The sequence below is a fragment of the Gossypium raimondii genome, chromosome 11 (genome assembly GCF_025698545.1).
Source record: "Gossypium raimondii isolate GPD5lz chromosome 11, ASM2569854v1, whole genome shotgun sequence".
NCBI lineage: Eukaryota > Viridiplantae > Streptophyta > Magnoliopsida > Malvales > Malvaceae > Gossypium > Gossypium raimondii.
Window position 1 is genome coordinate 51,895,489 of NC_068575.1, and position 26,410 is coordinate 51,921,898.

Sequence of the window (26,410 nt, forward strand, 5' to 3'; positions counted from 1 at the left end):
TTTGAATTAGACTATAATTGTTCCGGCAACGAATGTAGCATCTTGGTATTTGGACCCAATGATTGAGTCAAGTATAAGGGTATTATACTTTCATCACTGAAATCCAAGTATTTGCCCTTAAAAGCATTATTGAGCGTGACTAAAGTTATGATCTCCATTTACATTTGTGTTAAGAAGAGTGTCGCAATTAGAATTGTTCATAATATTCATATTGAATTAGGTTTGAGCTAAACTTATGCATGATATCAAATATGAGATATAGTTACTTATTAATTATATAACTTTTACTATTATTAATATTTTTTATTATATTTCTAAACATAAATAATTTAACATATATTTTACTATTTATATTATGGTATGATATATTTAATTTTTGTATGATATAAGCTACATAATATATAAATAGAAGAAAAAGTATCATATTATAAACTTAAAAATAAATCAATTTAGATAAGATTAAACTTTGAATATTAAAAGTCCAACTCGACCATATTTTAGATAAATATAACTTTTTATTTAATTTTTTTTAAATCTAATATTTTTATATAAATCTTTTCAAAATTTCAGACCAACTAACCCAACATTTTAACAAGTTGCAACTGACAAACCGACAAAATAAATCAAATAACATAGAAATTAGGTGGAAGAGTAGAAGTCAAAATTTGCGACTTGCAGTGAAAATGTGGGATCAGTGACTAGGTAATATTTAGTCAAGCAATTTGCTTCATCTAAAATAACTTTTACAAGTTTAATCAGCACCTATTTGTTATAGTGAAATCCAAAGAGGTACATACTACTTGTCTACATCTCAATACCTTTTGGATAACGCACCAATGATAGAGGTAAGATGTAACTAATACTTGTTATCTTTTTAAAACACTTCAATGCATTCGAGAAAGGATTATATGAATATTTATTTTAATAATTTAATAATTTTATTTTGAATTTTAAGATTTTTATTTTCATTTAATTTTTTGATGAAATTATTAATGTCGCATTAAATTATTGAAAAATAAATACAAATGACGTGTACAATCCTTTCCCAATCCACTAAGATTTGAAGTGACATGAAAGTTTCCATTAATACCAGCATGATGAAACTTCTTTTTTCCATAAAAGAAATGGCAATAGATGAAGAATTATTTGGATTTAAATTTGAAGATAGCAGTATTATGATGTAGCTAGGTTAAATGCGAGAAGCAATGGAAGGTGGAGTGGGAATTTGAGATTTTGAATTACTAATTTCAAATCAGAAATCAAAGTGTGTGGGATGTTTGAATGCCCACCTCACATTGAAAGGAGCACCAAACCTTATCATGTAGTTTCAAATCTGATGCTGTCTGCCATCTTTGGTATACTTTAGGAGGAGGGTTATGTCACAGCAAAAGCTCAAAGGAGGTGAAACACTTTATTCAATGTGGTTAACTAGATGTACCACCATCTAAATTTGTCCAAAACTCTCTTGTTGTATTATGGACTGGTCCATTGGTCATTTTGGGTGCCATAAGTATATCTTTTAAATAAAGGTTGTGGTTCCTTTGTCATCCTAGGATCAAATGTCTTGCTTCCTAGGAACAATGATCTTTGGTTTTCTTTTCTCTTAACCGATACTCTCTACATAGCTAGCTAGATTGAGGAATGTCACAATTAAGACCATAATTATATTCATTTCATTAATGTTGGTGGGTGGAAAGAGATAGAGAGGGACATATAAGCATGCTTTATTTGGCAAATCTATATGTTGTTCAAAATCAGATTATACTTTTTCTAGCTTTATACTAATCATCAATTGTTGATAAAATATTTCTTTTTCCCTTTTGGATTTTGCAAATGATAAAATTAATGTTCATTTTTGGGTATTGCCATTTCATTTATCACTGACTTTTTCAAGTGATGGAATTAATAAGCTGACAAACCAGATATTTTGTATGGTAATTCGACCAAAAAAGGATCTTGTCAAAGGCAAGGAGCCATTGCTTTTTATCATTGTCTATTTATTTTACTTCAAAACTAGAAAGATTTGCTACTTTTTTTTCTGTCGCCCTTGAAATCATATTATATATATATATATATATATATATTATTTATATACTACATTTTTTACAGCCTGCTTTACACATAAATGGAGTTAATGGTGATCATCATATCTACCTTAAAAAAAGGGGGAATTTGATATGATGATGAGATCAGCGTACTTTCTCAAAGAGTACTTTAGCAATATGAAATGTGATGGTGTCTAAGTCACAGTGTGCAGCATAGTAAAAACTCCGTGCCACCGTAAGAAATGTTTGCTTGAATTCTGAGGTTTGGTCATCGACGGCGGAGGGATTTTGCAGTACTAACTGAACGAGCTCTTGCATGTTGGAATCTATTTCCCGGGTTATGCTGTTCTCTGTTTCATTAGTGTAGCAGCCATTGACGTGCACCTGAAACAGTTGACGGTAAAAGTAATTACAGATGCATGAAGCCGTATGGGTATGTTGCTTAGTTCTTAGAGTCGAAATGGAATGAGGTATTTATGCAGCAGAAGACCAAAATTAATCATATCCCATGCAACAAATATTCAAATTTAGTGGATATCATATCATCCCTTAAAGATAGTTGCATGCATCGGGATTAGATTCACTTGGTATATTTAAGTGGGCATGTTATACTCATTTCATTATAATTGTAAAACGAATAATGGTTTAAGCGTTCCCATTGGGAGTCTTCATGGAATCCACTTAGAGGGGGAGCCCGTAAATTCAGCAACACACAGGGATTTATACCATTGACAGTGACAATGAGATTTTCTTATCGGATTATAATGAAATGAAAGATGGTAAAAGAATGGGGACAATGTTGTTGAGGCAACTGACCTTTAGCATTTGGCGATGATAAAGCTGATGGCAAACTGAATTTGTGAGGCTGGAGAGTGGATCGTATTGGGGATGAGACAACACTTCGTCCAAGGACCAACGGCCAGAGCTGAGGTTGATGGTCTGCACCACTAACTCTGCGAGTCCTCGGTGCCTATCACCATCCTCCACCCACATCAGCATCCACTTTTCCCACTGTTTACACAGATAAAAAAAATAAACAAATTAGAAAGCTTAAAAAATTAACACCACTGATATATATATTTTTTTTACTCAAAAGATTTACTGTTTGCAAGTGCATGTGAAAGTTACTGCAGCTATATCCCATGTCTCAAAAGTGTAGATACTTTTGAGGGGGGGGGGGGTTGTTAATGATTGAATGAAAAATGGTCCATGGCGCAGGCTATGGGGATAAAATGATTACTTACAGCACGGCGAATGCTGCAGCTAATGTCTCGACCATGAGCCACAAGTGCGTCCAATGATAGGTGGTTCAGGGTCCGAAGCAAGATGTCTATCATCTTCTGAATTGTCCTGTTTGAGTCCAACTTACTGCAACAAAAATCACATGTAAGCATCACTTCTTTTGTCAGCCTTTCTTCCACTCCAACACATTGACCCTACTGCCCCTACATCACTGCCTTTCGTTAAAGTACACTGTGTCTTTTTCTTTTATTGGCCAGTGTTTCAGTACATATTTTACTTTGTACCCAAAATTCTTTTGTCGACGCTACAAATAAAACCTGTCCCTCTCTTCAAGGGAATCAATTATTGTTTTTGTTTTTGACACGGGGAATCAATTGGTTTAATCGTCCAATAAGGGTGAAAAATAAAAACAGTTTCTGAGTGTTTGATGATGAATTAACTACAATAAACATGCATCCATTCATAACTTAATTAATTACCTTGCATTAATGTGGCCAAATCGTGCATCAACCACAGTTCTGAAGACTAGGAGGAAAGAATTCCTAAGGTCCTTAGGTTTCCTTGCATTGTCAAAAGAAGAGGAGATGGTGTCGACCAAGAAAGCGGTCTTAGCCCAAGCCAGCCGCTCTTGCGACTTTTCTGGCTCGAATATGCTGGCTGCCGCCATAAAATAAGTTAAGAGAAGAGATCTACGGGTCACCCCAAAATCAGCCAGACCCATTTCCGAGTACCACCTGCTCAATATATAAACAGTATTCCTCATTAACTATAATTGAGCAAGCAAGGGAATCATGATTGGATATATTTTTACTTACTTTTGCATACTATCCCATTCCATCCTATGTAAAGCTTGGCAATTATTGTAGTCTTGTTTTGCAAGATCAAGGAACACATTATTGTTCACATACCGCATCCTGCATGAGATCAAAAGATCAAGAGACTTCTTTTTGGTGGACCCAGCCAAAAAAGCTGTATTAATGATGATTAATGAGTCTAATTTCTTTAATTTAAACATGAAGCATGCACACTAATAATAGCATTTGCAACATTAATTAATTAATCATGCCACGTTGCGAAACCAAACAAAGAAGATATCTTAAACAATATTCGAGTGGACCCCCAACTTAGAAGTTGGTCTGAGACAGCCGAGATTATGACACAAATTAAGGCAACAAATTGAACTTGATGATGACAAATATGACCAAGAACCGTGCTAGGTTTCCCTCGACATTCCAAAATGTCTAAAGCCAAAGCCAAAGAATGATGTCATTACCTAACTTTAGTTCTATGCAAGAATCATATAATATGATGTTAGTTTGGCTGTTTTTACTTTAAAGAAAAGGTAGATAGTAAAAACATTAACAAGAATGTTTTGTTTTCCTATTTCATTTACTTTTTGTCTTACTCTATACACATTTTTATATTATAAAGAAGAAAAAGTCACCTGTAAAGAGTTTTTCCAATCCACACATCATCTTCTCCTCCATATTGTTCTATGTAAAACCTTGTTTCAACTCTAGGCAGGCTTGCATACCATGGAAGCTTCAATGCCAACCCAACCTGTTTATATAATTCATTAAAATCTTACTAATCCATCATAAATTAACCATCTAAATCATATTTTCACTTTCTTCTTTTACTGAAAAAAATATGGTCAAAATAAATTAATTAATTTATAAAAGGTGGTTTTACAAATTATCACTTCCTGCCAAAAAAACCCATTATGCAAATTGCAAAATGCTGCTCATAATGTGCCCCCCATAAATAGCCAAACTAAACATGCATGAACATATATATAATATTAGTGTGTCAGCTGTCTTAAGCGTGAGTATTCTTTGCTGTTATTTGATGATGACCCTTTTGAAGTGCTTCGCCCCCTTGTTTATTAGATATATGAATTTTTAAGTATTAGTTGTTTATTTTTTTCATTTGGAAAACCTATGTGGCATGTTGTTAAATTTATGCCTGGTTGGTCGGACTGCAAACGAAAACTTGTCGCACTATAAATTGCCTTAACTTCAAAGACACACACACATTGGGCATGAACCAAAACAAAAAGAGGAAGAAAGAAAGAGACAAAGTGCCGACTAATCACAAATAGTAGCAGAGATTTAATAAAGAGAGAATCAAATCAAATATATATATATAAAAAGTAGCCTCTATATTTTCTACTATTTTATTTGGATTTAAAGAGCTTTTTATGGAATATAGAAAAAGAAGTTCCATCCATGAACAAAACAAACAACTTTGCACTGCATATATTTAGTAATATGAGAAGTGTCCAGTGGATGGATCTAAGTTAGGTCACGTCTGAATAGGAAAAGAAAGTTTGAAATTTTCCATTTCCATTTATAATTAAAAAATTGTTTACTCCAAAATTCACTTTAGGGTCGGCCAGTTTCGAATTAAACCTATTAGGTCAAACAAGAAAGATGGGGTTCAAATATTTAAATATTGCCACCGTTGGGGGAGGCTCAAGAAAATAAAGAAAGAATATGGGCAGTTATGATAAAAATTAAAACGAGCAAAAAAAAAGATTGCAAAAGCTTAATAACGTTGGTTAGTTGATGTAGAATGCAAAAGATAAAAAAAGGGTAAATTACACCCGATGTTACTAGACTATTAGTAACTTTACATTTTCATCACTCAACTTCAAAAGTTACAAAATGGTCTTTGAACTATTCGATAACTTTCTTTTAAATCACTAAACTATTCTAGAGTTTTCATTTAAGTCATTTGGTCGTTAAACTTTTTTTTAGTGTTAGAGGTCAAAGAAAAAAAATTATTTGGGTTTGCAGATACATGACTTTAAAGCTATTTCGTAAAAAAAAATGAACTATAGAATAGAAAAGGGAATGAGAGCTTTCGATTAATGTAAATAATCTGAACAGAAAAAGTCGATAATAATGACTTTATCAGCATTGTGATTTAAATAAAACTTTAGAATAATTTAATAATTATTTTGTAACTTTTGAATAATTTAATGACCAGTTAAGCTTATTAATAATGAGAAAAGGAAAAATAAAAGTGATAGGTGTAGTCGGAGGTATTTGTTAGGGGAATAAAGAAATAGCAACCGAAATGTAGGAAAGGAAATGAATTAATAAAAAGGAGAACATATATTACCTCACCAGGTAAGTCTTTGGTAATGATCCATTTATCTAATAATTCATCAGCCGCTTGTTTTTGTGTTAAAAATGTGGATGAAAAGCGCTTGGCATCCTCAAGAATCTTTTCTCCAGGGAACAGCACCTGGGAAGCCCTATACAGGTTGAAAATCCCGGTTATGGCTTGGTTGGACTGCCCCACAAAGCAGAAGAACTCCCCGCCTTTCTCAAAATGTCGGAACACATCTGTTTCATTTCATGTAATCAAATCCAAGGATATCGGGTATTAAAAAATAATAACTCCATTTGCAGAGAATAGGGATAGTGGTCCAAAGCAAAGCTTATATACCTGCAGAAACCTCGTACCCATGTAACCTTAGTAACCTAAACCCCATGGCCGTGTCGTCAATGTCATAAACCCGAGTGTTTCTTGCCCAGGAAATTCCATCTTCAGTCCAGTATCTGATATTTTTAAGACACTGATGATGTCAGTATTGCGGGAGTAAATTTTGTTCATATAATTAAGTTACATGAGGGCCCATACCTATAAACGTAATCTAGGCATTCTTTAATTTCTGGGTGGAAATATCTTGAAATCCCAAGGCGTTGCAAGCGGTCGACAGTCCAAATATGTTCGAACAGGTCAACCGGGTACACATTGGGGACTACATAATTAAAGTTAATATTAGAGTTCAAACTAACATGCACAGCAAAAGGTGATATATTTCCAAATATGGCTAGACAAAACAGGCAATAAACTAGTTTAAATTACCTCCCCCGTTGAATCTTTGAACAGTTTTCATTAAATATCTGAGGCAGTTCTCATCTTTAGTTTGCATGAGTGCGAAGGCAGTGGAGGATGGCGAGAACAAGAAAGACCCATCTATGCACTGCAACTTCAAAAGCTTTTCCCAGTCCAAGTCTGGCATCCCTTCAAGGCTATGGAGTAGTGTTGTGGGTACATTATGCATTATCTCCTTTGGTATCCTATCCCACACGCACAATGATTACGTTACATACATACATGTAAAGATCATGACCAACGGGTCCTACACTTTCTATATTCAAGTAAATTAAAGATAAGGCTGCTTTTCTAGTAAATTGGTGAAAAGCAAGCAACATAATAATTGTGGAAGCTTGGGAATTTGAGTTGTCTAAAAATCAATACCTTGTGAGCTTTAGATCTCTCTTTGCATAGATGTCTATAAAGACAGGGGAGTCATACGGTACTTCAATGTCTAAACTTCGAGCTATCTCCAGAAGCGAAGGAAAAGCCACTTCAAACCCGATTGGCATGTGCTCCTCACTCTCGTTTTCGAGTTTGCTTATATTATCTTTGAAAAATGACACCCCTGATTACCATTCATATTTAAAACAATAAAATTAAGGACAAAATCCGATAAAGAATAATCCGGGATTCGATTCTTCTGTCTTTGTTTTATAGCAAAATATTTTTACCACACCTTTCTGGCATTTGTCAGGATGAATACCCCATGTTTTCAAGGCAATAACACAAGCTAAAGTGTTGATCAGACGATCATGTGCCATGAATATTTGTCTATCGCCCCAGGATCCATCGGGGAGCTGATTGTTAGCGATCCATTCGAGGCTGGATGGGAACTGAGGAGCACCACGACCGCTAACGTCTTCAACCAGAGCAACCCAGGCTGTGTCATAAGCTGAGCTACTTATCTCTCCATCCTCCATGGAACCCAGCATCGACTTAATGGTGTCCACACGTTCCTTTACCTTATTCGACTCATAAACCTTTTTTTTTTTTTCGGATAAAATAAAAATCACATCACCATATCTACAAACCACTCACTGATTATGATTATATGTAATGAATTAAAAATACAAAAAGAAAAAGTGTTTGGGTGTTGGTGAAATAATATATTCACCTTAAGAGCTTCCTCTTCTTCTATGTCATCATCCACAATCTCCTTCCACTTTATAACTGGCAGACCATTTTGAAACACGCCAGCATATTCTGCACATTAATATTACTCACTGTTAAATATATCGAATTTGTCGGTAATGATACAGAAAAAAAATATTAAAAATGCAAAATGTTGAAATTGGAATTAAGTAAACATCGTACCTTGAGTGCGGGGTTTGGATATAGCTCTGCATAAGGGCCGAATATCAACGTTGTGGCCTTTGTCTTTACCCCATAACGGCCAAATGCCTGTGGTTAAATTAAAATATTAGATTATTTTTACATAATCATGTACATGTACAATTTATCCACTTTTACATTTTCTAGACATCAGCGATGGCTGATTTACCGACTTTTAATCTAATGTTTTCTTTTAAAAAAGGGCAAATAATATGGACAACATGTAGGTATGAACTTAAAACCGCCAAACTGAAACTTCATTCTTTAAAGTAAATATAATAAACTAAGGTAAAAAATAAAAATCTCAAGTAAAACATAATCCATGTCTTTGTCCCTCCATCAGAAACACTAAGTATTGCATGAAGAGAGAGAAATGTTGTGGTTTTTGCATCCCAGAATTTCAATGTTACCATGAATTTTGCCAGAGGAACCAAAAAGAATGAAAGATCCCTGTTGCAGAAACCAAAATCCTAAAGAAACAAATGATAAAAGAAAACACAAAACAGGGAGTTTGAATTCCCCTTTGCTCCTACTGAGAAAAGGTGGTGATAAAATGAATATGGTTTTCTTTTATTAGATTAGACATACCTGCAAAGGGCAAGGGAGGCTGATATTGATTATTGGAGAAGGAAATTATAGAAGAAGGAGAGGAGGAGGGGAGGGAGAGGAAGGAATGGGAAAACATGTTTATGGTAAGGAGTGGAAGGGAGAGAGGAGAGACAGGTAAATAGGATTGGAGTACAAACTAAACTCAGTCTTTGCATTTAAAAAACTAAAGAGAATGAAGGGGAAGCAGACAGAAACGACTTCCCAATAGATTCCCGCAATCGGGTGCATGGGATCATCCATATCTATGGAACCGAGGGGCACTCGTGTCCTTCTCCTTTTCCTCCCTCTCCTCTCTTCTTTTAAGGCGAACACAACAATAGACAAATAGCCCATTTTTGTTTATCTATTAAGTTAAATAAATTATTATAAATAAAATTTTCAAACTCGTTTATTAAACGAATTAATTATAAACAAAATGTATTCAATTCATTTAAATTCATGAATAAATTGGTTTATGTGAGTTTAAAATTCATTTAAAACTTGTTTATTGTTTCATTAATATATTTATAAAATTGTTATGGTTTGGATGTTTATTTTTATTTATAATATAATTATTAATATTTATATTTGATTATTTTATATTTATATATATATGCTTATTTATTGTTTGTTAGTTACTCATGAACATGTTCGTTTAACTTAAACGAATGAATGGTTTACACAAATTAAATTCCTTTTACCGCTTAATAAACTTGTATTCAAGTAATTTTATATCTTTTAATTCAATTTTCAATCTTTTTACCACTTAATAGCTTATAGTACACTCATAATCTTATCTTATTTTCTCTACATGTAATATATCATATCAAATACAATCATATCAATATGATATTTATATATATATATTTTGATATTGAACAATTGCTTGACATTTTACTTTAATACAAATGATCAAATTAAAAATTATAAATTCGTGTAAGTAAAATGAATTCATCTTTTTTTTTTATTAATATCAAACAAATCGTTCTAAATTAATTTTAAAACTTGAAGTCAAGTAGCTAACAATTTGATTATGTTGTTAATGGACCTTGGCTTTGAGTCTTTGGGACTCGAGTTTCACCATATGATTACATCATATGATATCCACCTCATTTTGTGCATGTGCTTTGCACTAAATTTATTCTACATGCTATTGTAGTTGAACGTGGGTTCAAGCTCATTTCTCTTCCACTATAATTCAATTTCAAGCAAAAGGGATTATTTATAAAATCATAAAAAAAATTTAAAAATATTTTTAAACAATAAATTTTAATTATATATAAAAATCAATATAATCATATGAGCTGGTAGGGTGACAAAACACACACACCACACAACTTAACGTAATTTTATAAAATATTGTGGGAGTAAATAAGAAATGGCAAAGAACGTAAATGTAAAATAAAGAGGTGAAAGGTTAATAGTTATGAGTAATGAAGAGAGGGTGGGAATCTGGATATGCATAGAGAGATTTATTCTTTGAATTGTCCTACTCTGGAAAGAGTATACTGAGCAATTTTCACTATTTAAATCCACCTCTTCTTGCTAATTTACTTAATTACCATACAATTGTTATGAGTCGCTGATAAAGAAATGTCTTTTGCGGCTATCAACTTTCTTCATTTCCAACACCAACCCCATCACCGTTATCTACCTTTGATCCAGAGGGCATAGTGCCCCCTTAAAATAATAAAAAATTATTATTTAGGACTTTTAGGATTTTTTAAAGTATTAAATTAATAAAAATAAAATTATACTATAAAAATTTAATTTAATTTTTAAAAAATTATAAAAATATAGACTATAAAAAATTAAAATTTCATTCAGGGCTGTCACCCGTTACTTATATTATTATAGCAATTTCCTCAACTATTTTTTTTATACTTTCTTGGGTCAGGTGGCGGAAAATGAGTGTTGGATATATAAACATGAGAAGGAGAATAATGCAGGTTTTGTTTGGTTGAAGGTAATGACAGAAACCAAACCATATAATATTACATTAATTACTTCAGAAATGTTTGTTTCTACTGCGGAATCGAACCATTTTTGATGCTCATGCTCTCCATCTCTTATACTTGATAATGCCTGCCATTTATGTCACACCAGTCCCTTTTATATTAATTACTCTTCGATCGCATCTCATGCACTCAATGGGAGGCCTCAATTCATGATTTCTTTTTAAATTTATTTTGAAATTCTATCTCCTCAAAATCTTCTTTGAAAATTAAACTTTTTATTTAATGCAGTAAAAGAGGATGTAATGATTTTATAAAACAATTATAAGGCTGATTTCACTTTAATTTTGTACCCATATGTATTATCAAAAATGAAATTCATGTCACAACAACGTGTGTTTTTTCTTTTACTTTCTTTCCTTTCATCTATACATGTTATTATTCTTTTGTTTAAGCTAAAACTGATCCCTCCCACATACAAACAAGATGACTGATAATGTTTGCTTTGTCAGCAATCGTCGTTTAGGACCTATTTAATATATTTTTTTAGTTGAAAAACACCCAAAATATTTATTTTCAAAATACATCAACTCTCCATAACGTTTAAATTTCTCTACCCTATTTAAAACTAACCATAATTTTACGTATTAAAATAAATAAACCCAAGTAGTTGTTACGATATTAAGTTGTGCAGAAGTTGTGTTTAGACTTGTGCCAACAATGACACCCACAACATCTTACACAACATTGGTTTAATTAGTAATTTTTTGTATTATCATTACTTATGTATTATGTAGCAAAAACAATATGTGTGAGGTCTTGTAAACAGGTTACGAAAGACTTATCTCTTATGAGGTAAAAGGATAATGTGTGAAGAATCCTTGACAATGCAAAGAGCATGCCATTACAAAGTATAAGAACTTGAGGATAAGGCGTTCGTTTCATATGGAAGATATGATGGGTTTTCAAACTTAAAGATAATATTGAAAGTACTCTCATCGATGTTTATGTAACAACCCGATTTCCAGTGGTATCGAAAACTGCAGTTTCAAGACCTCGTTTTCATAAACCGAGTCTGTAAATATTAAATAAGGATATTTAAAAAATTATTATATAAATAAATTAAAATTTGGATGGTCAATTTAGCCAAAATTATGGTTAATTAGGGCTCAGGGACTAAATTGTAAAAGTCCAATCGCTATAGATTTTTAATTAGGAAATGTCTTGGGGACTTAAATTACAATTAGTCAAATGTTCAAAATAGAAATTAGACCATGTCAAAGTGAGAGTTAGTGGACGGTATTAATATATGCTAATTAATTAAGGTAAAAAGATAATTAACCTTTAAATTAAGTTTATATATAATAAAATTTAGTGGAAGATGGCATATTCATTTTCTTCCCAAATCCAACCATAAAAATCAATCTTTCAACTTTTCTATTCGGCCATAAATTGGTAAGCTAATTCAAGTTATTTTCTTGTAATTTTTATAGATTTGAGGTCATGGGAGCTTGATTTAGCTAGCCCATGTACCAATTTGCAAAACTGTTAAAGTTTTAGAAAATTCTCATTGTTGATTTCTTGAATAATTAAGTATGAAATTGATATAAATTAAGCTTAGGTTAAGAAAAAGACTAATTTGTAAAGCTTAATTGTTAATTTCGTACGTTAGGGACCAAATTGAATAAAATGTAAAATTGCCATGAAATTCCAATAGAAATAGAAAATATGAGGTCCCTAATGAGTAATTGTGAAATCAAGTTTCAATCCAAAGCTTTAGATTGAAAGTTATGCTTGTCCCGAGTTTAGGGACTAAATTGAATAAATTAAAAAATATGCTTGATTTTATAATTGACTTTGAATTGAACTAAATTTAATAGTATTATATGTTTGTAATTTTATTTAGCTAACATTTACATGGAACTGTCGAGAGGGAAAGAAAAATTGAAAGTCATCGACGAATAGCTCGAAAATTCAATTTGTATTACTATAATTTAGGACCAATTTAATTACTGTATATTCATGTTATTTTGCATCATATAATATTTGAGTTGAGTTGTAATTGGATTTTTGAATTGAATTGTTTCGGCGAAGATTGATTATCGAGACAAAGACTAAATTGAATAGAATAGAAATTTCACGATTTGGTTGATATTTGATAATTGGTATGAAATGGAGTTAAAACATGTTGTATCATATGATGAATTGATTATTAATTAGATATGATAAAGTATTATTTGAATTGTTTATAATGAATCCGAAATTGATTACCCTATTAATTGTTCGGACCGAGTAAAATATAGTTGGTGTGCCATAGGGTCAGATTATTGATTGAAAACTATCATTTCTTGGCAACCCGGGATGGTAGATTGTACATATAGAGTCATCATTTTTAGGCAACCTAGGGCATATCCGTTCTGAGTCCGTGTATAGTTAATAGGGTTATAAACAAATGAATTGATTAAATGATACGTGAATTGGTAAATGAAATTGAAATACAATATGCGACAGTGTGCAAAATGAATCGAAAACAAGTCTTGGGGGCCAAATAAGTATGAAAAGGCCAATAGGCTTGGAAATAGTTGAAATACATATATGAAATTGCATATATATATGCATAATTGTTTATGTTAATCTATGAATAATCGTAAGTACATACAAATGATATTATGAATCAATTTGGTAGCTTGTAAAATGACTAGTAATTGGCAATTTGGTATGCATATGTAATGAGTTAGTGTTAAATTGATTTTTGGCATGTTATGTTGTATTGGAAATTAGTGGGATAAATTTTTATGTGAATTGGTTATAATGTGAAATGAAATTGAATGTATGCACATGCTTTAAATTTGTAATTGTTTTAGCTTGAATCATAGAAATACTGTTGGAAAAAATCCAATTTGAAAACAGTTTTCTTGCATAGTGGAAAATAAAAATTTTGAAAATCGAGCCGAATTGTGATATTTTTAGCAATCAACCCTTAACCAAATTCGTACCTATGTTTTCCGATAGAGGGATCCTTATCGTTCCTAGATTTTGATTTGCCGCAATTCGTTGTAACAAATTAAACTATTTTCCATGCTTAAAGAGATCGTATAAAAGCAATTTAGTTATGTTTTTACTTAGTTTTTAATTTTAGTTCATAAATAATAAAAAGTGTGATTTGAGCCATTTATATGACCTTAGGGGCCAAAATAGGCCTAAAGAAAGGCTAATGTATTCGGTAAGTATGCAAAACATCATTCAGAGGAATAAGAACACGAGACTGGCCCCGATGTTGCAACAGAGGGTATCAATGTCGCAACATAGTGAGAAAAGCATTCAAAAGGAGCAAACTTCCTTTAGTGTCATGACATAGACAGAGTGTGCCGCGACACTACCCTGCAATCCAGCCTATGCTTGTAAACTGCCATTAGTGTCACGACATAGGCAAAAAGGTGTTGCGACACTGGCGTGACAAAGGGAAATGAATAGTCAATGGCATTTTGGTTTGCACAACAAAATTTAATGTTAAAACGTCAGTCAAATTAGGTCAATGGACGATAGGCAACCCTAAACCTATAAATAGAAGCTCTAAGCACTTCATAAACAATTTTTTATTCAAGTTTTAGTAGATGGCTTTCATTTTGTTTTATTTTTAGTTTCTTTCTAGTTTATTTTTTTCTTAGGATTCTTTTATCATTGTAATTTTACTTTCATTTCTATTTCGTTCTTCAGGGAATTTGATTTGTGGAAACAATCGACTCTTTGTAAATTATCGTTCATGCTATGTCAATATATCAAGATTCTTTTTTAAATTCTTTACTTGATATGTTCTTTATGTTTATCTTTTCAATCAAGTTTATGATGTTTATTAGATCCATGAGGAACTAATCCCTTAACAAGGGATTCACAAGTGTACGTGGGAGTAATTAACTCTTATGCAGGATTTCTTAGCAGATCAGCTGGTTGGGATAGGAAGAACTTAAAACCCTAGGCCTGACAACCCTAAGAAGTCATCTAGGTGGGAATAAACCCAAAATTGGAATTGTCTGTCCGTGAACACCTAACCCCAATCCGATTTAGACTGTGAGGTTGAGAGATAAGCAGCTCTTGTCGACTCATTAGTTTAATGGAAGATCTAGAGACCCACTTAACAAAGTCATCATACCAAATTCCAATATAATAATATAATTAACTAGTAAATATTAATTAATAATATTTACAAACTCAATCATCAGAGAACAAGGTTGTACCGTTTTCGGTACCATTGAAAATCGAGTTGTTACAACACATATAAAATTAATAATTTAATAAAATTTTAACATATAAAACTTTTAAAAATAAAGCACTAATCGTCCACTAACTTTAAAATGGTCAATTTTCCACATAAAACCTCAATCATTTACCCTTTAAACATTTTTAACTAATAAAAACAAATAGTAATTAACTTTTAAGGTTTTTTAATTTAGTCCGTGTGCCATAATTAGTCACTAAATTGGCAAAATTGCCCATCCAAAATTCAATTCACTTATATAATCACTCAATAAATATTTAATAAAAATATTTACGATATCATTTTATGGAAATGAGATCTCGGCACCTCAATTTCTAAAACCACTAACTTTAGGGTCAATACATTTGTATCTTAAATAACTATCCACTTAACAAAGTCATCAGACCAAATTAAAATATAATAATATAATTAACTAATAAATATTAACTAATAATATTTACAAACTCAATTATCAGTGAATGGGGTTCCAAAACCACCATTTCCAGTACCACTGAAAATCGGGTTGTTACATATTGCTTGTACAGGACTTAAAGCTAATTAAATTATCATAAGTTGGTTGTGTGATCAAGGTCTCTATTTGATTCAATAAAATTAGTTATGATGTGATTGATGAGAAAGATTGCATTAGCATGAGAGGGGTAAAAACTTTGGAAAACTATTACAAGGTTGTTAATGAAGTGGCTTGTAACAAGACTATAGTGTAAGACCTTAAACTATGACACATCAAAAACTTGGTCATGTAAACTATTAGAATTTACAAAGACTTGTTAGGTATGATGTAGTATGAGGTCTTTCAAAACTTCGAAATGCAAAAACCAAACCACATTGATTTTGCAATATGAAAACAACACGAAGTATCTCATCAGATATTGCCACATATTACGACACAACAACCACTAGAACTTCAACACATGCATCTTTTGGTTCAATGAAAATAGAAAGCATGGGAGGTATGAAGTATCTTTTTGTTTGTGTTGATGACTTTTCGATATTTACCTAGGTTGACTTTTTGAAAGAAAATTTAGAAGCTTGAAAGTTGTGTGTTAAATTGATGAATGGCATAGGAGATTTGATTGGAAAAATATTCAAATCAAAGTGATCATGGTCAAGAACTTGAGAATGAATAATTTGTTAATTTTTGTTATAATGTTGGGGTTGTGGAAAGAAAGAAAAAAGTATCAATACCCTTTTTATAGGTATCAATACCATAGTTTGCAAAGAGACTCAGAAATTAATTGCTCCAAATAACTAGCTTTCACCCTTCAACTACCCCCAAACAACTAGAACTCAAAGAAGGGCCATAAAAAGAGTTCAATAACACTCCAATGAAGACTAGAGAACAAGTTTCAAAAATCAAAAGCTCATAATTCAAGATTCTTTTTTTTTATTCTTCTTATACACATACTTTGTTCATAAACACTTGTTTGATTTAGTTTCGTTTACTTTATTCAAGTGTTTATTTGAATTTGATAGCTTTGATGTCCAAGATTTTGTATAACAATATAAGATAAATTTTACCACTAAGTCACTTGGAGATAAAACATTTTCAAAGACTTTCAATATATTCAAAACATGTTTTAAATGTGTTTCAACTTGTTTCAAATGTTTTTAGTTAATACCAAAATATTTCAAGGTGTTTAAAATATTTTTAAGGTATTTTGGTAGCTTAAGTATCGGTGTTAAGGTTTAGGCATCAATACATTACAAGTCAGTAGCCTATCTATAATGGTTGTACTTCTAATCATGATTTTGGTTTGAGTTTATTGATATTGATAAAATATTTTTTAGAGATATCCTTAGGATGCATGTGTGTTAGAACATTGCATTTAGGACATATCACATGTTTGCACATCGTAGGAGGAGAAAGCAAAGCTTAATAATCTTTTAAGTTTAAATTTGTTTTTGAAAATCATTTTTGTAAATGAAACTTTTAAGTTTGTTTAAGGAAGTAATTTATAAGAAATTAATTTGAACATGTTGAGAATTTTGTTTTGAGCTTGCTTAGATAAAGAAATTTAACAAACTTTTCCCCCATACTTCAGAACAAAATGGTGTTACTGAGCGCAAACACAGACACATTGTGGAGACTGGTCTTACACTTTTGGCCCAGGCTAATCTGCCTATGGATTATTAGGGTTATGTATTCTGCAGTGCTGTGGTAATAATTTGAGATTTGATGTTTTAAATGCAAGTTTGTAGGTCTCTCGGTATTTAAATGATCATGTTTTGATTTGAGAAATCATAGGACATTGAAACCATTTAGACATAATTAAAATATGGGATAAAACTTCACCAAATGGTTCAAAGAGCTTGGAAAGATATATTAGCATAATTGCTCATTTAGAGTACGATTTTAAGGAAATGTGCTTTCAAGATTTGATTTTTAGTTTACCTTGTTTATTCGGTCAATTGATCACTTGAACAAATTTTTTTTGCTAATTTGGAAGTTGTTGAAAAGGTTCAAGTTTATTGAAAATGAACTTATCAAGTTTCGACTACTTTAAAGACTTAAAGTTGAGTTTTGCGCAATCCATATAGATATTGTACATTATAATGTGAATTTATGTTTATTAGTAGCCTAGGATCATATAAGTTGCACATAGTTGATTTTGTATGCAAATATGTTTGGAGCATGTAACTTGTGCTTAATATGAAATTTGCTAAGTATGTATGTCTTATTTTAACATATTTGAACAATTAGTGCTTTGATTTAATATGCTTTTTTATCACACCAAGGTAGTCACCTAATAATTCTTTGACTCAAGCATGTTTGTACTCTTGTTTTAGATTGTTTACACTTTTTAGGATCATACACATTTAGAATACTTTTTATAGGTTTTAAGATCTTTGTATAGGAATTTAGGCATGTTTAAACTGCATTTTCTTGCACTTTTGTTGCAAGGTATCGATACATGTTATCAAGTGTCGATACCCCTATTCAAAAAGTGACCAGTACTAATAACCAGTATTAATACCCTTTTAAAAGGTATAGATACCTCTATCCCATAGTTTTTAGGTTTTTTTTGTGTGTTTTAAGATGCATACAAGTAAATATATTCAAGTCATATTTATGCACATAATTGGGGGAGTATCTTAAATTGGAAGTCTATGAAATTGAAAATGCATTGTATGTTAATGTTGCTGAAAATCTTTTGGTTTTTCATGAAAATACGAGACTAAAGATACGTTCATTTGAATCTTTTAAACTTGGTTGAAAATATTCAAAATGATCAAAAATACTTTTATCTTACTTTGATGCATATCTAAACATAGATGTTGTAACAACTTAATTTTCAGTAGTGTCGGAAACAGTGATTCAAGATCACTAAATCTGACCAGTGAGTCATAAAATTTAATAAATAAATACATATGAGTCAAGTGTGATTATAGAAGAATTTTGGATAAGTGAATTTTGTGATTTAAAAAGAAATTAATATGTAAATTGGGTCTAAAACGAGGTATCGAAACCTCGAACTCATAAATCGAGCCACAAATATTTTTAGAAATATTTATAGAGTGTCACTGAGTTTGTATTAAAGTTTCGTTAGAAAATTCTAACGTTTGGATGGTCAATTAATTAAAAAGAACTAAATTGATAACAGTGCAAAATTTGTTAAATTTTGATTAAAAAGCTTAAGTGACTAACAAGGGGGGATTTAAAAGGCAATTAGGCCCAAATTATATGGGCTGGACGGTTTGGGCAAGAAAATCAGCAAGAAAACAAGGAGAAACAAGGGCAAATTTGGAAATTTTGCAAATTAAACATATAAAACAAAGACAAAATTAAAAAATCTAGAGATTTCCTCATAATTCATCAGAAAAAACGCCATAGGAGGTCTGAAACAAGTTGGTTTCTCATATTTTTATACCATGTGAGTTCAATTCTTGCTTTTTCTTTGAAATTTTTATGTTTTGTGACTTTTACAACTAGGTCCAACTATTGAATTCATTAGTTTTTGATTCCATGGGTGATTTTGTAAGCTACCGTGAAGAAGTGCTGGAAGTTTATGATGAATTATCATAGATTTTAAGCTTTAATTTCATTATATTATGATTTTATTAAATGATTTTAGTAGAAAATGATTTTAGGACCTAATTGTTAAAAAGCTAGGAATTGGGGTTTTGTACTGAAATTATGAATATCAAAGGCTGTATAATAGCCTAAAATGATTAGATAAAGTGTTATTTGAGAATAATTAGTTCAATTAAAGTGTTAATTGAGTAAGGACTAAATTGTAAAAACTATAATTTTGGGGTAAAAGTGTAATTTCAAAATTGAAGGGCATAAATTGTGAAGTGAATTAGTTTTGAATTAGATGCTAATGAATGGAAAAATTTATATTATAAATCGGGAATCCGAAGATAAACGCGAAAAAGAGAATATCAAACTAATCCTTAAACTTTTACAACTCTTACAAATTGGCCCAGGTAAGTTCATATGGCTGAAATTTTATGATTAATTGTTAATGTGGGAATGATTTAATGTATTAATTCATGTATTGTTGTTGAATTATGATTTTTGTAAAAATGTGAAAATCAAATTGTAAGTTCAAATTAAGGGATATGCAGGATTGAGTACATACGTTCAGTAACCAGTGATAAATTAACGAATAAGTCCATGGTGGATCCATGACAAAGTGTTGAACGTAGGTATGGTAATTCAGTAAAGAAACTGAGTTGTGGAACGTAGGTATGGTATTTCAGTGAAGAAATCCATATTGAGTTATAACATTGTAAAGGATTCAAACAAATAGTGGCACCGGGCAAACGATGTACTCAAATCCGTAAGACGATCCTTAATTTGACAAGTATTTGTAAGTGCAATTGAAGCTAAATGTTGGAATATAAGTTGATATCTGATATTAAGCTCGATTGAGTAAATTCATTGTTTGAGATTGTGGTTGGCAAGAAATGTTGTATTATATTTGTTTATTATAATTGTTAGTGAAATTTTGGTGAGACTTTATTATGAGCCTATGAACTTACTAAGCTTTCTGTAAGCTTACTTGTGTGTGTTTATTGTTTCTTGTATATTGACGTATATATACATGTTCGGAGGATCGGATCTACATCAAGGATCAAACTATCCAGATTTACACTGTAGATTTTATTAAACATCTTTTTAATTTATATGGCATGTATAGGGGTTGAAGTAATAAAGTAATAGTATGAATGATTAAGTATGCAAAGTAAATATGAATGTGATGGTAGTGGTAAATATTGAAATATACATGTTTTAGCTTGAAATGGTTGATTGTGTTTAAGTCCGGTAATGCCTCATACCCTGTTTCGGCGTCGGACACGGGTAAGGGGTGTTACAGATGTTGATTCAAGAATTCGATTAGAGGCCATGAACCTACATCGTATATGGCATTGCAACAAACAGGGAAGTAGAAAATGAGGTTGCGTTGTTGATAGAGCTCTCAATATTATTATTTAGGTAAACTACATAAATAGACACTTTTGTTTGCCTCAAATTACATTTTAATCACTTATGTTTGAAATGTTACGTTTTAGTCATTTATGTTATCGTTTTGTTACGAAATGGTCACTTTATCATTAAGCTCCGTTACCTCCCTAACAATGGTCCTACGTGGCAGTCCAAATGGATTTTAAATGTCAACGTAAATATCCTACGTGATAGTCCAAATTAAATTTATTTAATTAAAAATATTTTTTCATCCCAACATTGGACATCCAAGTTGGTATTTAAAACTCATTTGAACTACCACGTAAGACTACCGTTAGAGAGGTAACAAAGTTTAACAGTAGAGTAACCATTTTGTAACAAAACGATAACATAAGTGACTAAAACGTAACATTTAAAACAAAAATAACTAAAATGTAATCTAAATCAAACAAAGTGACTATTTTTACAGTTTACCCTTATTCTTTAAAAGAATTTATTGCAGATTTTGCCTACTGGTTGTCGGAGTTTGGACCATTCATTAGTAGCGGCGGAAAGAGATTCTTAGCGCAATAAAAGCATTCCTTGGAATCTCTTTTATTCAAAGCGAGAAAATTTGACCCATTATCCATAGCATAGATGCATTGGGGAAAAAAAACATCAGTTTTTGCAGGACATGCATATGAAATGGAAAATAGAGAATGGATTGCAATAAATACCAACTTTAATGAAGTGCACACAATTGTCAAATTTCCCTACTATTTCTCTGCGACATCAAAACAAAATGAAGAGCAGTTAACGTGGATGGTGATACATCACATGACAATCAGATTGCTTTAACCTGAACTCTCAGATTACCAGGCAAAGCTGGGCTACCAATTCTACAATAAGAATTCCATACACAGGGAATACCAACAGTCGGATTCAAGGCATCGATGCACGACTGAAAGTCTATTGAGTAATTTCAAGCATCATCCTTATGAAATTTACACGCCATTCTCAAACTTGGCCCTGCTCCATATAGTCCCCATACAACTACCTTGTACATCAACACAAAAAAACCCAGGCCAGTAGGCTCTGTTCGGCTACTTATACACCACAGAGCTCTCACAAACAGTAAAAAATTTTAAGCAGAGGTGATGAATTTTGTTCTTTTTTTCCCACTCCGACCAAAACAAGATATCTACCCATAACATATTAACTTTCAACATGCTCTTCTGCAAGTAAGATATAAATACTATGCACCAAAGTAATGCAAAGACAACCAGTTTATTTTTCTTTTTGTCTCAATAGAAATGGAAGATCAACACGTTACATCTTTGTACAAACAAACACTAGACCGTCAGCAACTCCTGAAAGACGAGAAAAAGCCAGATAAACATATAAAACATCAATGTACTACACACAAGAGTACTAGAAAAATTTGAAGCAAAAAAGAAAAGGCAAGGCAAAGAAAGTGGTCTCTGAGCAAAAAGGGAAAACAATGGACTTGTTTCTTTTGACAAAGCATACCTTCTCCTTCTGCTTGTAGATGCCATCAATCTTCTTCATATACTCATCTGTGAGTTTCTGCATGAGGAGAGATTTCACAAACTTGAGCACTGATGGGAACATGCAGCCCCCAAATTGACTTATCAATCAGAACAGATATTTACATGCATGATTGCATACACACCGATGCAAAAACACGTTTATTGTGCATGGAGTTAGGGACAGAAAAGAAATAAAAGGAAATAAGAAGCCCCTGGAGAGTACATTTTAAGGGCTACCTCCAAAACAGGGAGTTGTCAAAACTTCAGAGATACTGTAAAGAGGGACTTTGGAAGGTAACAGCACCACTACCTACAAATAAGCTATTGGAAATATCCAGGAAAGTTGAATTTGGTAAAACGAGTTGTTGTGACTTAATTACTTTAATAATGACTTTTAGATGAAATCATAAAACCCAAGTAGCAAAGAGCCTCATACATTGTGGATCACCTAGGCACTATCATCCAAGCCATTTAGTGTTAATTGGTCTTGTAACCAAAAAGCAATTGCATATTGTTCAGTCTTATAGGGGCAAAAACATTTGTTGCCTTGACTTTGTTTAAGAGAGAGAGAGAGAGGGGTAAAATCTTAAGTCACCTGCAAATCACTTGATAAGTCCTTCACATTGTCTTCAGACAGCTTTTTCTCCTGGATAAAATTGAAAAACAATATCAAGAAAAGATGATCAAGAAAACACAAACAAGGGAAAAGAAAGTAAAGCAAGAAGCAAAAGTGCAAAGGAAGGAGAGCTGTAAAGATACAAGCCTTCTCAAGTTTTTCATAGGCTTTAAGGGCGTCTCTTCTTATATTCCTCACTGCCACCTATAACAAGTGATCAACAAAGATAATTTAAGTAAATCAGTAACCAAATTTAGGCACCATTAAATTATTAACCCAAGGAATGCATGCATTTAGAAACTTGTGCCTCAATACAAGTCAACACTTGCATATGCTTAGCGCAATTATAATCCATTCAGGATTTTTACCCCTAAACCAAATTTAAAGGTTTTTGACGAAGAAAACCCAATTTTAAGTTGAATATCTCCAATTATTGTTGCTTTCATTGCCTTTTTCTTTTTGCTGAATACCCGCACTCTTTTTCAGGATAATTGAGGATACATGTGTCTTGAGCTTAAATATCCCAAAAGCTTGTTTGGAGAGAGAGAGTGTGTGTGTAATGAAAAACTAAGCATCAAGAGTAGTGCCTGCAATCCAAACCAAAATTACAAAAGCTTAAAGTACCTTCCCTTCTTCAGCTTGTTTGGCCACAACTTTCGACAATTCCTGCAATCATGTAAAATATAAAGAAACCCAGTAATCAAACTTTCTAGAAATCATGCTAAAGAAACTTTGCTAAGTACGTCTCAAGAGAATACAATATCCTAAATATTAGCAAATTAAATCTAACCATCATTGCTGTCATTTTATCTACTAGAAAAAAGTATGGCTTGCCAACATTTTTCTTAGGAAAATCCAAAACAATTTTCCACTGTGCTAATAACCATATTTGCAAACGCTTTGAAGTAGCCCCAGGAACTCAGGTAACTTTCACTGTATTTGCACTTGCTATAGTGCATTGTTAGCGCAGCAAAATCCACAAAATGAAGAGTCTGTCTTACAGCAAGCCTCAGTACTAGAATGTCACAAGCTTCACAAAATAAATAAGAAATTCCGATGGCCATGTGTAAAGCAGAAATAAATAATGCCATTGCAAGCAATTATATAATGTTCATGCTAACTCACTCCATTATGACATTCAAAAGTGTGAAAGTTCAATATACGGGGGAAGAAGTGAGGCATAGACCAACAGAGAGAGATAAATATACACATGATATGGAAATTTTTCATGAAACAACAGCAAAAGTAAACTCCAAAAGGTAGGTATAGTTGCAGGCAGCATTACCCTACCACTTAGGAAGACAAAAAAGACCTCAAGAATAAAAATATTATAAATGCAAATAATAAACTTATGAACATGATATAATATAATAAATAACTTTGGAAACAGCAATGCTATAAAAACAAGAAAAATGGCAGATACCTTTCTTCTTTCAGTTGTCAGTTGAGGGAGAGACAAGCGAATGACTTCACCATCATTGTTTGGAGTCATACCAAGATCAGAGTTAACTATAGCTTTCTCTATAGCCTTTAAGCTGAAAAATGTTACATGTCAAAACATAGTATCAGTCATTCAGAGAAAGCATATAGAATTATAGATGCTTTCATGGGGCACTCTTGCAAATAGAGGTAAGAGGATATCAATTTTCCGTAGCATAATATAATCCAATAACTTTCCTCTCTTAAGTCTCTTAGAAAAGTTTGACAATATATGAACAAACATACAATGCATAAATAGATTTGACTTTTATTTGCTATACCTTTTCAAAAAAGCAAGTTGTGAGAGCGCATAATTCATAAATGTTTACCATATATATGGCAGAAGATGAATCAAGCATACCACATACACCAGAAACAAATCTTTACTAATGTTTCAGCTCGGTCTTATACCATACCTGGATTTGTCAAAGGGCTGAATCAATAGAGAACTTGACTCAGGAGTACTGATTTGAGCTATACTCTTTAAGCTGACTGGAGTTCCATAATATTCCACCTAAAACAGCACACCATTAAAGTAAACCTTTCTAAGGAAAAGATGAATTTTAGCTTTATAAAAAATTAGTAAACTTTGGCCTCTTACATGTATATCATTAGCTATATCGACTAATGAATATCAAGCAATATATCCTTCTTTGAGCGGTCTCAAATTGAATCCCGAGAATACAATATAAGATTCAGCAATTCCAAAATATTTTACAGAGTCCTAACCATGATTTTTGCAAACCATTTTCCAGAATAGCTTGTTCAAAATCCCAATATAAACCATGTGAACTTGTAAAAGATTTCATACCTCAACTTTGTCAAGCATTGATGGGTTTGCCCTCCCTGTCCTTATGGAATTGAAATTCGCTCTAACCGTCTCAATTGTCTTCTCCATTCTTTCTTTCTAATTAAAAAAGGAAAAACTTAATTCCAATACCACCCAACTTGTGTAAAAACGTTTCTAGCTTCGGTTGAATTTATAGACACTCACAACATCTTTCTCAATGGAAGATTTCTCTGCTTCGATTTCTTCAATAGTTGCGCACTTCACGAGTCCAACTCTATACATTCCAACACAATACAAATATTAAAATGAAACAAAAGAGCGAAACCCAAAGCTATGCTATCCTAGAATTTCTCTGTAGCATTTCTTCAAACACATAAGAAGTATTTTCAGCAACCAACTTGCCTCTTACGTAGCAAATGTTTAACAACGACGTGTTTGCCGGATGATTTAACGGCAACGTGACGAATACTAGCGTAGTTCGCAGCCGAGCTCCACGAGTGCGCACTAACATTGATGAAATGACACTTCACGCGACCGAATCCCTTCTGGGCACAATCTGAAAGCAGAAAAACTTGTCTCGTCAAAGCGCAGTGCTAGCTAACGAGAAAAAGGAAGGCTAAAAAGAAGACAAAAAAGAAATAAGAGAGAACCTGAATGAGAGAGGAAAGACTTGGGAGGATTAAGATTGGGCCTGAAAAGGGTAGTGGAAGAAAAGGACGCTGCCATTTCAAAGTAGAAATGGGTGATGGATTTTTTAGGCGTTTAAAGTAGAGAACTTGGTCTTGGCTTGTCAACCACCTAAGAAAGGAGGGAAGAAAGGGGGGATGAGGATAAGAACTTTTCGCTCTTAAGCGCTTAGGTTGAGTTTCGTTTGGTTAGACGTCTAAGTTCATTCATCACCAAATCGGCTTTTTATTTTCCTGTGTGGACCGGTCTATCGTTGCGGGTTCGGGTATACCATATCTTTCTTCGGCTGAGCCTTTTATATTTATTTATGGTCAAATTCTGCTATTAGACTCTGTACTTTGTGTATGCTATGAATTTAGTATTTATACTTTAATTTGGTAATTTTCAGTCCCTGTACTTTTGGAATTTAAAAGTTTTAGTCTTAACCAAATGATAACTATTAAATTCATTAAATTAAGTTCTATTATTTTAAAAATTTGACGTGTCAAACATATTATCACATCTGACATGCTATGTTTGTTTGTTATTTTCACATATTACTCACAAAAAATTAACTAATAGATTTAA

At 32.3% G+C, this 26,410-nt stretch overlaps 2 protein-coding genes across 2 annotated transcripts; both read right to left on the reverse strand.

The window, feature by feature from the left end:
- Nucleotides 1-1,980: 1,980 nt before the first annotated feature.
- Nucleotides 1,981-9,396, reverse strand: LOC105803113 ((-)-kolavenyl diphosphate synthase TPS28, chloroplastic). Its single transcript, XM_012635119.2, has 15 exons — nucleotides 9,102-9,396; nucleotides 8,496-8,582; nucleotides 8,296-8,384; nucleotides 7,858-8,161; nucleotides 7,563-7,746; nucleotides 7,167-7,381; nucleotides 6,939-7,059; nucleotides 6,744-6,856; nucleotides 6,414-6,640; nucleotides 4,732-4,847; nucleotides 4,103-4,201; nucleotides 3,767-4,021; nucleotides 3,290-3,413; nucleotides 2,862-3,056; nucleotides 1,981-2,429 (listed from the first exon to the last, which is right to left on the reverse strand). The coding sequence occupies exons 1-15, from the start codon at nucleotides 9,196-9,198 to the stop codon at nucleotides 2,190-2,192; spliced, it is 2,466 nt and encodes an 821-aa protein (XP_012490573.1). The 5' UTR covers nucleotides 9,199-9,396; the 3' UTR covers nucleotides 1,981-2,189.
- Nucleotides 9,397-21,648: 12,252 nt separating this feature from the next.
- On the reverse strand, nucleotides 21,649-26,050 carry LOC105803112 (ribosome-recycling factor, chloroplastic). Its single transcript, XM_012635117.2, has 11 exons — nucleotides 25,807-26,050; nucleotides 25,559-25,712; nucleotides 25,361-25,430; nucleotides 25,178-25,273; nucleotides 24,783-24,880; nucleotides 24,311-24,422; nucleotides 23,512-23,553; nucleotides 23,035-23,091; nucleotides 22,867-22,917; nucleotides 22,252-22,308; nucleotides 21,649-22,091 (listed from the first exon to the last, which is right to left on the reverse strand). Exons 1-11 carry the CDS (start codon nucleotides 25,880-25,882, stop codon nucleotides 22,074-22,076), a joined length of 831 nt encoding a protein of 276 aa, XP_012490571.1. The 5' UTR covers nucleotides 25,883-26,050; the 3' UTR covers nucleotides 21,649-22,073.
- Between the last annotated feature and the right edge of the window lie 360 nt (nucleotides 26,051-26,410).